The sequence below is a fragment of the Ananas comosus genome, linkage group 17, assembly GCF_001540865.1.
Source record: "Ananas comosus cultivar F153 linkage group 17, ASM154086v1, whole genome shotgun sequence".
Classification (NCBI taxonomy): Eukaryota; Viridiplantae; Streptophyta; class Magnoliopsida; order Poales; family Bromeliaceae; genus Ananas; species Ananas comosus.
Window position 1 is genome coordinate 5,720,578 of NC_033637.1, and position 14,608 is coordinate 5,735,185.

Consider the following 14,608-nt stretch of genomic DNA (forward strand, 5'->3'; position numbering starts at 1 on the left):
TGATGCTTTTAATTTTGTATCTCGAGAGGCTCAAGATAAATATCTTTTAGGTCGTCCCGTTCAACCTTGCCGTAATATTCATCATCTCAATTTTGATTGCTATGAACTTTTGGATAAACTCACACAAGTTGGATGGGATTTCTTTGTTCAAAATTCGCGACCATTTTATCCGGATCTCATTAGGACTTTTTATGCAAATGCCACTTTTAATTCCGAATATACTACTATTACCTCCCACTTCCGGGGACGTGTTTTTGCCATCACTCCTATCCTTCTTCACACTGTTTTGAACATTCCTAATGACGGGGTTTGCTATTACCAAACTAACACTTGGAACTTTCCTGCATTTTCTGAGGCGCAACTCAGCAATCATTTTCTTTGTGAAGAATCTATTTGCGGGGATCCGGGTAAATTTGGGGTATATCATCATTCGCCACATGGCCGTCGCCATTTCTCATCCCTCGCGCTCACTTCCCTATGGCTCTTTGCTCACCGCTGTTCTCGAGTTCATGTCATTTGATCTTTCTGACGTAAGGCCGATGAAGTACCCTACTGCCATTTCTACTGCCACTTTCTCTACTCTCGGCTTCAAGAAAAATCGCCATGGCATTTGGGTAAGGAAACATGTGATTGATTCGCCTAGCGAGCATGCTGATGACATTGACGACGCCGAGGATGATCCTATGCCTTATGAGCCGCCGCCACGAGCATCTCCTCCACCATTTGAGCCGCCGCCACGAGCATCTCTTCCACCATTTGAGCCACCCCCTACTGTGCCTCCGCCCTATGTTCCTCCACCTATGGATTTCCAAACCCAGGTTTTTGATCGACTTGATAGGATGGAAGATCATATGCATGCTCTCCAGACAGATGTTTCCGGCATTAAGGCATATATGGACTCCCTCTTTGGACCTTCGAGTGCCTTTTATGCCGCGTATGGACCCCACACTGATCGACCATCCTCCTCCACTATGCCCCCACCAGTTTCGCCTACGGATCATGAGGACGATGAAGAGGATGACGATGATGATGATGATTAGCTTCTGTTTCTACCAGTTTTATGCCTTTTTTTTTTGTGATGACAAAGGGGGAGAACTTGCTATGTGATATACTATATTATGTTATGGTTTGTTATGGTTTATTATGCTCCTTTTATGCTTGAGGTTTATTATGCTCTGGTTTATTATGCTCTGACATTTGCCTACATGATTGCTTACTTCTTTTATTGTGATATATACTATGCATATGATTGTGTTTTATGCATGTTAAATATATGCATATATTTAGGGAGAGTATTCTACTCTTTTACTCTCTACTCATTTGGATATTATATCACATTATTTGTCATCATCAAAAAGGGGGAGATTGTTGGCCTAATGGCCCTAATCGTCTATTAGTTTTTGATGATAACAAATAATCACGATTATTGGACTAATCTTTTTATCTTGAGTCTTGTGTTTTTAGATCTCTCTATCTTCAAAAAGGATTCAAGATGGGCAATATTCTGGCACCAAGCTTCACCTCTTGAAGCTGTGTTTGCTTCTTTTGTCAAATAGACAAACTCACTCTCTCCATTCTTAATTGATTAATATTATGCTTATGATCAGAGTAAGAAACTTTGAGTTAAGTTTAAACTATTCATCTTATCACCTTATAGATCATTTAAACAAAATTCTAAATTTATGATTAGGTGAAAAGGACTTTTAAATATTCAAAAATTGCTCAAATTCTGTGTTCTGTAAAGTTGAAATTTCTGGACCCTGTTCTGGGCGCCCGAAAGTGGATCCGAATCTTTTGAGACCTTTTGGATCCTGCCTGTTTGCTGTTCGGGTGATCCAGAAACACTAAGACTGTTTGACTTGACAGGTTGCGACAACAGGCGGCGCGAAATCTGGGCGCCCAGATTTTGTGGAAGCAGCGGCGCACGCAATCTGGGTTGTCTGGCAAGAAAGTCAGCACGACTTTTTGAGCGCCCACAACTTTTGAAAGTTGTCCCTCGAGATCTGGGCGCCCACAACTTTCTGACGGCCCAAATCCAGAGGAAGCGGCGCGTGTCAGAAAAGCGGTTCCTCGTGTTCTGTGCGCCACAACTTTTGACGGCCCAGAACTTACGAAGTCAAGAAAAGCTGCGCGTGTCAGAAATACTGTTCCTCGAGATCTGGGCGCCCACAAATTTTTGACGGCCCAAACATACAAAGTCAAGAAAAGCGGCGCACGTGGTTCGACAAGCAGCTGGCGTGCACAAACTTCTGGGCGCCCGAAAACAGTTTGTGGGCGCCCGAAAGTACAACTGCAGATCTGTCCGAGGCTATAAATAGATGGTATTGAGGCCTCACTCTGCAGCAACTTGATAACTCATTCTGAGCATAAAAACTTCAGTGATCTTAATACTCTTAGCTCTCAATTCTCTCTCTAAACTTGAGTGAAACTTGTAGTGAGATTTAATCTTGTAAAAAGAGAGAAAAGCAAAATCTTGAAGCTTGAAAGAAGGAGTTGATGTGAAGGCTTGGTGCTTGCCCGCAAAAGCATCATCTAGTGGAGATCCAACATTCTCGAGTGTTGAGAAGTTGGCGGGGACGTAGGCAAAGTGCCGAACCTCGAAACAAATTGATCGTGTGCTTTTCGAGTTTGCATTTCTTTTAATTGCATCGGTTTTTTTATTTTGCTTGATTATTTGGATTTTTATTTTAGAAACCTAATTCACCCCCCCTCTTAGGTTGCCATTTTGATCCTCACATCAGTGATGAACTGATATAGGGATTTGACTGTAAATATTTGATTGAAGGTCCACCGCCATTTGATCGAGTCCGGTCTGCTGCATGGGCAGTGATGGAGAAGCAGATCTTTAAGCATCGATAGCTGCCTGCATCTTTCAGCGAATTGAGACGCCGCAAAACCATAGCAGATGAAGCGCCATCTCCATTCGTCAGATTCCAGCACTCGGATATGCGAGCCTCTGTGTTCGTAATATTCTCGAAGATGTTTGGGAAAAGAGTGCGGAAGGGGGTTTCTCCAATCCAGATGTTGGAACATAACCTAATATTTCTTCCATCACCTAGCTCATAGATTACCCCACAAGTAAATAGTTCGCGGCACCGAAGCACGCTTTTCGACCACTGTGAATAAGGGACGAAGACTCTGCCCTTATGTAGTGGCCTTCTTCTAACGTAGTAGAGGGGTCTTATCAGTTTGCACCAAAGCAAATTTGGTTCATTGAAGAAGCGCCACCACCATTTGGTTAATAAAGCCAGGTTCATGGATTCCATATCTAAGATCCCTAGTCCACCTTCTCTCTTACTTTTGCAGATTGATTTTCAGTTAATGAGACATGCGCTACCAGCAATAATGGACCGCCCTTTCCAGAGGAAGGCTCTTCTGAGAGCTTCTATCCGATGAAGTACCCACTGTGGCGCTTTGAAGATGGATAGGTAGAAAAGCGACAGGTTGGTGAGCACTGAGTTCACAAGAGTAAGTCTTCCCCCCAAAGAGAGGAGTTTTGCTTTCCAGCCTTCGATTCACCCCAAAGAGAGGAGTTATAGAATTTATAAGAAGTAGGGTACGTAAACTTCAAATACCATCTCTGTGTTTCACACTTTCTCACTTTAGTATCCTGTGGTTTAAAGTGTATCAATTTAGTACCCTGTGGTTTTATTTTTCTCCTTTTGTCAGCTCATCCGTTAATATTTCATTAAATTATATACAAAAAAACTTTAGATACTCCACCTATTAGGTTTATCAAATATTCACTTTAGTACCTTTTAGATTTAACTTTGTCACTGATTTAACGAAAAAAAAATTAGCGAAGGGGATAATAAAAAGAGAAAAATAAAAATATGGAATACTAAATTGATACACTCTAAACCATAGGTTACTAAAATAAAAAAATGCGAAACCACATGGGTGGCATTTGAAGTTTTCCTAAAAAGTATTACTTTTTTACTATGTTGAACGATAGATATATCTTTACCATAAGACAAAATATAATCACAAAATAATTAGGTACATCCTTTTGATCTACAGATCGGCAAAATAAAAATGCACTTACTCACTGGAGGGAAATTAAAGTTTATCTTTTCTTTTTTTTCTTTTTTTTTTTGTGTGTGTGTAAGTAGGTCAACACGATATGGTAAAAACTTTCGAATCGATTATCATCATCATTAGACTAACACCGTGATGGAATTGAAGAAATCCCGTACTATCGACCGGTACGTATGATGAAAGAGCTCCTGCACATAGGCGCGTACTGCCCGGCTGCGGGGGAATTCTGAGGGGTCAAGTAGTTTCGCGAGAAACGGCTACTCCGACAGCATCAGCGGGCCGGTCGCTTACGTGCCAAACGGGGAGGCGGAGGTGTCGGTGTCCTAGGAGTGGTTCTAATTTCCTCGCTTGCGAAGAAGACGTTTTCTAGAGAGGTCAAAGTAGCCGTTACTATGCGTCCACTACAGTTACACGGCCAGGGTTCGCTGAAGAGAGGACTAGACTCTCCTTACTGGATACATTTGTTTGGAAAACCAGACACAACATCTCCTTAATCCAACACTCTAGTAACGAAAGAAGAAAAAAGTTTATATCAAATTTCGCGTAAAATCACCAGTTTGTATTATTTGGATTAAAAAGATACTACACTCCATTGACTATGTAGTAATCACGATGACGATGAACCTACGCTTCATATGGCCCCATTGACGTAGACATACCACAAAGTAGGTACTATACAACGTCGTATTAAATTGACACTTACATCACTTATACACATAGTACGTATAAAAAAAAAGGGGTATTAGAATTTCTCAACTACATGATTAAACACTTTTACTTTACTTTGTTTTTAATAAACCAGCTCAAACTTTTACGGTTAACCTTGATCGTCGAACTCACAATTAATGAAACTTCCAAAAAAAAAAAAAAAAAAAAAAAAAAAAACCCTAGGAAAATAAAAACTCGTTTACAATGTATATATATAAGGTTTTCTTCACATACTATATGCCAAGTAGGTAGAACACTCCCACATTCTTCATAAATGATAAAAAACCCGATTTAACGTGAAAGTCCAGAGTTTTGATCTTTTTCACACTATGAAGCCAGGAGTTTGAGATTCAACATTAAAAAGCAAACTTAAAATATTTAACAACGTTAGATTCAAAGATTTCCGATTAAATCAATTGATTCATGACTATATAACGACTACACCATTATTATGCTATAAAATTAATAACACGGCAGTAGTTAATGTTACGTCGATATGGTGACGGTGTAGTCGTTATATACTAGTAGCGATGTAGAGACTGCGTAAGCGATGTGTACTGGTCAATCAGTTGATTTAATTCAACACACTAACTCAACGTTATTAAATCTTTCAACCTAGGTTTTTAATAGTATTTAATTTTAAACTTCTAGTTTAACATGTGGGAACTATAAAGCTCCTGGTGTCCACATAACATTGGTAAACAAAAGAAAAAAAGAAAAAAAAACCTGAACCGTCGAACCTGTAATTCGATTAGTGTTTAAGATACGTACGAGTATAATAATAGAAGTAATGCATGGTACATAAGAGACCCTTTCAAGTAGAAGATCGTTCCCTGTTTTAGGAGGGGAAAAAAAAAAAAACCAAAAATCATTGAATGATCACAAAAAAAAAAAAAAAACTCTCTATCCATCGTGCGATTGACAAAGCAAATAAAGTAAATCTTTATTTGAATCGATCTTTTACACTTAGTTGATCCTAAGCTTGAACCCAGAGTCTATAGTTAGTGGTTTAAAAAACGGTGAACGAGATCCCTGCCAGCCATCATTGAATGATCACAACTACACCAGGATCCCTTATCTACGCATCTATTTCGTTATTTGTATCAACATTAGAATAGGTAATCGTGAACACTGACACTCTGACACTCTGGCACTCTATTGGAATAATGCATGATGAGTGGGTGGTACAAAACAGGTAAAGGGGTGAAGATAATGTGGGAGAGATACCCCTGATACAAAAACCGAACAAGTTGTTCGTACGTCTCCTGAATATGGAAAGGTCGTTTTTATTATTATTGTTTATCATTGATTATTATTTTAACCGAACCAAAAACCCTACATTGTTACCGAGAGGAAAAGTGAGAAGTCNNNGGGGGGGGGGGGGGGGGGAAGGTTATTTGAGTTCATCAAGAAATTGATCACTTGGCCGTCAACAACAACAAAGGTTATGGTACAACTATTTTGGCTCAGCTAATAGCAAGTCAACGAAAACCATCAGCCAAGTGGGGCACCGCTAGACTAAATTATATAGGAAAATGATTAATCTATTAATGTTGATACATATATCCTACAGCTAAACAAACAGCATCCTACAGTTTACTCCTCGAACCACGGTGGTGGAATAGGACCTAGTCATAAACATCTTTTTCTCTTCAATTGTCTTGTAATTAGCATGAACTAAGTGCAAAACAAGATTGAATAACTAGCTAAAGGAATAGGTATCAATCCAGTCACGCAACAAGCCTGGACACATTGAAATCCGGAAATAATTTGGACAAATGATTTACCAAAAAAAAAAAAAATCCCACATTCAAATAAGACAGTTAGTTCGAATCAGTAACCTCTTGACAGTTATATCTTCTACTTCATTTTCGACAAACTGTCTCTAACTTCATATTTATTACCAAGTTGTCAAATAAAATTTTCTCAATGATTACTGGTAACAACTATCTCAGATCTTAAAAGTAAGCTTACCAAGAGATCCACCCATGTACTGCTACCAACAAGAATTGAGAACCCAAGAAGCACCTGCAAATTTAAAGGAAGAGAAGAGAAATAAAAAACAAACTAATTTTTGGCCTTCAGACAATGAAAAGATTGCACAGCAATAATGATAAGATTTAACAGTAAGGTGCAATCAGCCGCTCAATGGTGACAGATAGTCACTTTGAATAATAGGCCACTGAAGAATCAACAAGAAAACTCACCCATGGTAGATAAGCTGCAGTGAAGGTAAAAAGGCCCAAGAAACTCATGTGGATGAAAGGGTTATGTTTGCTCCACACATAGACCTGCAACGTAAAAATAAAATAAAATAAAATGAAAAATCCAACAAGGCATTTCCAACCTAAAATCAGAAATAGAACTCTAACAACAATATGACAGTAGATGGCATTGCCGGAGCATGCGTCAAGGGTTAAATAGGGCGAATGGTAGATGCTGTACTGGGTGACTAACCATCATGAAAGTCAATGAGTTGCTAAGGAAAAAAATTTTGGCAAAAGTCTCGGAAATATATGGTATCATCCCTCCAATAAGAACAATCCCAGTGAGAACAGTGGCACCGAATAAGAGCATGTAGAAAAAATCCGCAGTCCGTCCCCTGAATGAGTTTTCCTCAAGTAGTTTGCAGTATCGTGCAAGGAAAAACATGTGGAACAGAAAGTCCAAATCTGGTAAGGAAAATTAGTATCAATAAGAGTAACTTGTCAGCAATATAGTTTGATATTAAAAATTGATAAAAAACGAATTTTCAAAAGTAAGAAATAAAAAAGAATAACAGAATATGTTTTGTGAAAACTTATATTATGCATCAAAGATGAGAAGATAAAGCATTCTATGTGTAACTTTATTCCGAATCAAAATTTGAAGTGACGAAAAAGTCATCAAATAATTTATATCAAATAAATTGAAATGTAGAATACTAACATCAAAATTTTGAAAGATTAAATAGTCGAATCAAAATGGTATATAGTTTAGATACGTAAATTCTTCACTTTTATACCCCAACTTAAATCAAAGAAATTAGAGGTTGTGTAGGTATTGTTTAAAAATTAAAACAAATGNATAAGGCAGCGGCGGAGGCGGCGCATAGGCGGCGGAGGCGTACGGGGAGAGAGAGAGAGAGAGAGAGAGAGAGGAGGCGAATAGTAGAGGTCTACAGGGTAAAAAAAAAATAGCGCTCGATGGGACCCACGATCCGAAAATTCGGTTTGGCGAAGCGGCGGTTGAGCGGCGTAAGGTACGACCCCTACAGGGAGGTCGGTGGAGAGAGAGAGGGGGAAGGGATTGGAGGGGGGAGTGGAGGCGCCAGAGAGAGGGGACCCACTGGTCAGAGAGAAAGGGGAAAAAAAATATTGGGAGCGGGGGAGTAGCACAGTACAGGGGGGACCCATGGGTCAGATGGTGAAAGAGGGGGAAAAATTTTTTGGGGGGCCCACATCACTGAATGAAGGAGAAGCGGAGAAATGGTTAAGGGTTCGCCCTTTAATGTTACTAGTGTAGGTCCCACGCGTTGCCGCGGGCCATTTGTGTAGGTGAAGAATGAAGAAATCACAAATGTGTGAGAAAGAAATTGTAAGAAAAAAATTATAGTAAAGTTAAAACTATGTTAAGCAGATAAAGCTCACTGTCAATAATTGAAAATCAAGATAAAGCTAAAAACATCTATATATTTGGAGCTCACTATCAATAGCATGATTACGGCTGAAAACAAATTAATAATGTTCGAATACATAAAGCATATATATGAAAGTTCGAATACATAAAGCATATTAAATGGTAAGAATGAACATTTATATAAGTTCCGATACATATCAAATGGCAAGAATGAAAATAGTAAAGAAAGGCTCAGATCATAATATATTTTTTTGTCATGAGGCATTTTTTCCTTTTAATGCAAATTAATTGGCTGAAGTGTTGATGGCTGCAGCGGTTGCCTCTGGCCGTCCAAGCTGCCTTGCTGTCAACACATTTGTATGGCCATGGATGCATGCCTCAGTTAATTGGCACGCATGGCCTTTTAATTGCATATTGTTTCAATTACAGGTAATATGCATACATATTAGAGGGCATATTGCTTAAGTGACCTCTAATGTGCAGATAATTGCAGGTAAATTACCTACATGCAATTAGAATTAATTCAACCAATAGTTGATCTGCATTGAGATTTTTCTGCAGTTCAATTAGAGTGAAAATTAGAGGTAAAACCTTACCTCTGTGCAATTTACCTCTACATGCAATTTACTTGCATTGAGATTTTCACTTGCATAACATCCAGTAAAAGCTTGTGTAGCGGCAAAAGACAGAGAGTTACATGAAGACAAATGAGAAAACAAAATTTTGTTATTATACAGTATATGTTTTGGAAGAAGTGGGAAACAATTAAACAAAAAGAGAGCTGATCAAGGAACCAACCATGAGAATTCTTATCTCATCAAGAAGTTCATGGCCTCTCTCCTTTGCTTGATGTGTAGCAGTTTCAACAGAGATCGCTATATCACCTAATAATAGCTGCAGAACAAAGTTACAAAAGAAGCGAACAAAAAAGTGGACATATTATGCAAATAAAATATCAAAATATTATGCTATCTCAAAACATCAAAGATATGCCTTACAGTCGGCATGTTAAGTTCAGGGACGTGTTGTGACATAGAAAGGACATCAGTAGCTCGGTCCTCATCCCTCCATTCTTTGTTTAGCGTTCAGATAAATTTGTCATTACAAAGAAGCAACGACAACTCAACTTTCTCATATTTATCAACATCATCTATACATTTGTCTCTAAATTTATATTCGGAGTCTTTTATGTCATCAAATGCAACTTTTATTGCCCTGGCAAAATCTATTTGCAGCGTCTCTGCAATACTCTACATAAATTTTACCAAAACTACATATAAAATTGATGTTCATCAAGACAATAATCTAGTAATTGAAGCATAAGTTTGGGTAAAGAGCACCAAACAAACTTCTTCATGAAATGCCAATATGTTGCATGATATGCTTATCATATATATAAGGAAAAAAAAACAACTTGTATATATAGGGGGATAAAAAAAAAAAAAAAAAGACACGAAGTGATCTGAAAATTGATAGTTTTCAAATAAGAATAATTTGAGACTACTTGATCGCTAGGTAAATGATGTTATAAAATCACGAAATTTGATTTTTAGTAAGTTAAAGTAAGTTTGATTAGGTGGGTGAATCTCCAAAACCTACGAATCATGCACAGTACAATGATTCACTCGCAAATATGTTACGCCGTTTAGATTTTTCATAATCCTACGATAAGTAAAACTCTGCACAAATGTTGTACCTTCCTTCCTTGTGTAATCCAGAGTTTCGGATATTCCCCGACAACTGATCTAACATGCTCAATCAGGACATGCCATTTCTAGTACAGAGCGAGCACAAATTAGTAAAGTTTCTCGCGGAATTTCTTTTTGTGGCAACAAAGAATGCTAATTTGCGTCGTTAGATCTTTACCTTTTCCTCGGCTCAATAGAAGTGAACTGATATGCAGAACTTATTGTTCTCCACATAGGCACCTGGGATTGATTCCATTTTCTCTGACAGTGCTTCATAAACCTTAAAAAAAGAGAGCAAAAAACATTATAGCACATTATGGTAGATGACACAATGCATGGCTTTGCTAATATTTCTCTAAAGCAGTTGTGGGCTGCGATAATAAATTGACATGCGATATATAGCAGCTGCATCAGTAAAATTTGGTGACTAAAGTGAAACTCTGCCACATGTTTAGGGAGAATTGAACCAAGTGACGGGGTCCTTGTGTCAAGGCCTGTTACCGAGCACCGATGTCGAGGACGATGCACGTGGGCCCCACCACGGCGACGACGGTGGTTGAGCCCACGGTGTCGCACTTGCGCGCCTGAAGCTCGAATCGGCACCGAAGGTTCCGGGAACCGCTTCCCTGGCCCGGCCCCTGCACCTCCGCGTCCATCCTCGAGAAGCTCCGCTCCATCACCTCCCTCCAACCCCCCTGCGTCGGCGACGAAGCCCCCGCTCTCAGCCGTCGATCTCCTCCCCCACCACTTCGTGCATCCGATCCTTACACGACATCGCCACCTAAGCAACGAAGACATTCATGATTAGTTCGAAGGATCGAGAAAGAAGAGTAGGAGGAGGAGGAGGAGGAGGAGTACTCACATGAGAGCATCCGTGGCCGTCGAATACGCCGAAGAAATCGAACCTCCCTCCCCGCACGAAATCGGGGCGAATGAACACGGCGTCCTCCATCTCCCTCCTGCGTCCGCACACAGAGATCATCCTGAACCTCGATCCCTCATGAGCGCGCTCCTCCTCGATCGATCCCGCCGCGCGGGGAGGATCCCCGCTCAAATTCCCGCTCGATCCGCTCCCGACCGTCCCGTCGCTCGCCCAGCGCTCCGGATTCGACGCGGCTCCCTCCGCCCTCGGCCGCTTCCTCCTTGACTCCTCCGCGATCTCCATCAGCGTCGTATTGTCGACCCCAAACTCCTCGGCGATCTCCTCCGCGATACTCTCGTGGGGCACCGAGTACCCGAGATGCAGCTGCGGATCCCGGCGGGGAGATCGAAGAGACAGAGCGCGGATTCCTGTGGGGAGATCGGAGAGAGATCGAAGAGAGAGAGGCGGGATCGGAGAGAGAGAGAGAGAGGCGGGATAGGAGAGAAAGAGGCGGTGGCCAAGAGATCCTCGCCAGATCTCACACCGGCGAGGATCGTGCCGCGAATCCCGCCCGGCAGGGAGATCGGACGGCGGATCGCGAAGAGAGATAGAGAGAGGGGACAGCGCGGAGGGGAAAAAAAAACCCCGCAGATCGCGCCGCGGATCCCGGCGGATCCGCGTGCCGCGTGGGGAGATCGGAGAGAGAGAGGTGGGGAGCCACGTCACCCATGCCCGGCCCGACTGGTCGCGCCAAGCACGCGCACCCGCTCGCGCCCGGCTCGCCCCGCCCGCCCGCCGACCACGCCGGCGCCCCCGCTCCTCGCTGGTGGACCCCACCGACCCTCGAAACGCCTGGAAGCTAGATGCGAGAGATCGGGGGAGATCCTCGGCAGATCTCCCCGGGGGAATCATGCCGAATCCCGGCGATCTCGCGAGGAGATCGACGGCGGAGAGAGAGAGAGAAGATCGGGATTGGGGAGGGTGGACGTGGAGAGAGAGAAAGAAGCGGCGGGGCAACGCCAGCGGAAAAAAAAAAAAAGCGAAAACCCGCGACACCCCCACTGGTGGCCCCACCGAACCCGAAAAATGCGGGGAGCGTGCCGTACAACTCGCCTTCATTTGTTATTGATTGTTGATAGATGGACAAAAAAATTTGGTCTATTTGCATTGAACATTGGCTTATGTATTGGTCCTCATATGTTTGTTGATTTATTAGCAATATTATTAATAAGATTTTGATGAAAGTTTATGACACGTTCAACCCTGCCATGCAGGTTTGGCTAACATGTACAACAGTAATATATTGATAGGGCGAAGTTTCATCCTGATTTTACAGGGATACTTGTGTAGGATTAATAAGATTAGCTATAATCCCTCTTCAAAAGTCTCAAAGTAAAAGAATGTGTCATCATTGATTCTCAACAAGAAGAAGCAGCTTTCAAGCGCAAACCTGTTTTCCATCTTGAAAGGTCCGCTGGAACATGGAAGCGACAAATGATTGCCCCCTCTTCAAAGGACGCCCTATCAATTACTCTAATATAAGCACGAAAAGTAGAACACTTCTGACAAGGACACGGCTCCTTATGTGAGAAGAACACTCCTGATCTTTTGTCCTCGTTTGAATACTTTTACTGCGATAGTACCTGTAAACCAAATATGTATTGCAAGCTGCGTCCGGTCCTGTGCTCGTGTAATAATAAAAAAAAATAGTTGGAAAGATATGGAACGACATCCAGTCCCTTTTCGAAAAATTAATGTGTCATCATAAGTAAAAAAAATGTCTCTCGTCTCATTAGTAATATCGTATTCCATTTCTTGTATATATTCGTTTCCATCTTATGCGTCACAAAAACCCTTCTAAATCAAGATGTGTGGTCCACCCTTTATATTGGGACAGCTTATCGTAAAAAAGAAAAACAATATTCCAAATTTGTAAGGAGGAAATTTATGATACTTTATAAGTTCTCAACTACAGCGAGACGCTTCAAGCCACGACCCTCGACCAATGCAGCTGCCAAATTCGAGTCGGTCTAGAAATACCGATAAATAAGCCGTCTGCAATCAGGAAGAGTCGTATAGGTATATACCAGATGAATGTAAGACAGCATAATGCGAGAAAACAGAATATTGGCATATAGCCAGTAATATGAACTCAAACATGGAATCAATAATTGTCATAATCATTAATTACAATATATAAGAGTAAAAAAGAGTTTTCAGGAATTCACTTGGATCAGACAACAAAGAGAAAAAAGACAGCCATTAAAGAGGCACGCACGGATGTTTCTATATGCATCTTACAAAATTCAGGTATAAATTGACTAAAGATTTTATGATATTTTGCATATCTTTATCCTAGCATCCGCCTACAAAATTTATTTTTTAAACATAGATTCGTCATCGATAATCTTATGCTGCATTAATAAGTAGCATTAAATAAATAATGGCATAAGACTATACCACCCCTATTATTAGCTTGTCTCGAACAATACATCTGCTTTGGTTTATTCAATTCAGGAAATAGATAAATTGCATAGATAATAGTTTAATATATTGTAATTATTTTGTAAATAGGAAAAGAAAAATCTATAATATTTATATTTTATATAATAAAATCCTCTATAACAATCTGAAAATTATACACACCGATACTCCTTATATCAAAAGATTCATAATTTCTATATAGAAATAACTAAATATAATACTGATACTCTACATACACACACCAACTTATCTCCCACAGAACTAGGGTATCCACTCCAGCAAAACTCGACTTTAAGGAAAATGATTGAAGAAAATCACCTTCGGAGGAAAGAGACAGTATATGAAAATTTCAGATTTTTAAGCAGGGCCCACATAATTTTGCAAGGATTAAAACACAATGAATAAGCCCTATTCATTTAAAGCTCAACCGGAAATTATGTTCTATGTTTAATTGAATTGAACAAAAAAAGAAGGAAGAAAGAACACATCCGTAGCTGTTACCAGGTTGATGAGGATAACCCAAATTAGGTGAATTCCTTAAGGTGCCCACGTCACTAAAATATCGTTACACCATCCTCCAGATGTTAGATATTATGCGATGCAAAAAGCGTTCAAATGACAATCATAAACTTTCAATACACTTTAAACTTGTTCATGACTTAGTCTTTGTAAATGATGTAGAGAAGGGGCATAAACCAGAAATACCAGCGAGAGAACTCACGGCATCGCGTTATCTCGAGACAGAAAATTACATAAAGAAAACGGTCACTATAATATAAAATATAATTTTTATATATTTTTTAATAATTAATATATATTAATAATTTAATTTAATATGTATATATTAAATACTCAAATTTAGATTTACAAAATTATCTTAAAATACCTATTAGTATTTTTATTATTAAGTATTAATAAGAGATAAAGGGTAAAAATGGTATTTTGAAAATTTAACTCCGTTTCAAATGGGACCTAACGGATCTAAACTAATAGAGGGCATTTATGATAATTTTTACATATTTGGAGGGTATTGGTGATATTATCAATTTTAGAAGGGTATTGATGAAATTAATAGTTTCTAGAAGGGCATCTATGAAATTATTCCTTTTTTTTTTTTGACTCAATTACATAACTTTTTCTTGCATTTTAAACCTTGCCTCATTTATTTCATACATTAAAAATTGCAACATTAGCTTCTTGCACTTTATCA

General features: G+C 39.9%; 2 protein-coding genes and 1 pseudogene across 2 annotated transcripts; all 3 read right to left on the minus strand.

Moving 5' to 3' along the window:
* Positions 2,733 to 3,266, minus strand: LOC109723390. Its single transcript, XM_020251733.1, has one exon. The coding sequence runs from the start codon at positions 3,264 to 3,266 to the stop codon at positions 2,733 to 2,735; it is 534 nt and encodes a 177-aa protein (XP_020107322.1).
* Positions 6,157 to 7,527, minus strand: LOC109723059 (derlin-2.2-like). The gene is made up of 3 exons (XM_020251269.1): positions 7,204 to 7,527; positions 6,954 to 7,037; positions 6,157 to 6,774 (listed from the first exon to the last, which is right to left on the minus strand). The coding sequence occupies exons 1-3, from the start codon at positions 7,396 to 7,398 to the stop codon at positions 6,673 to 6,675; spliced, it is 381 nt and encodes a 126-aa protein (XP_020106858.1). The 5' UTR covers positions 7,399 to 7,527; the 3' UTR covers positions 6,157 to 6,672.
* Positions 9,193 to 11,691, minus strand: LOC109723298 (annotated as a pseudogene).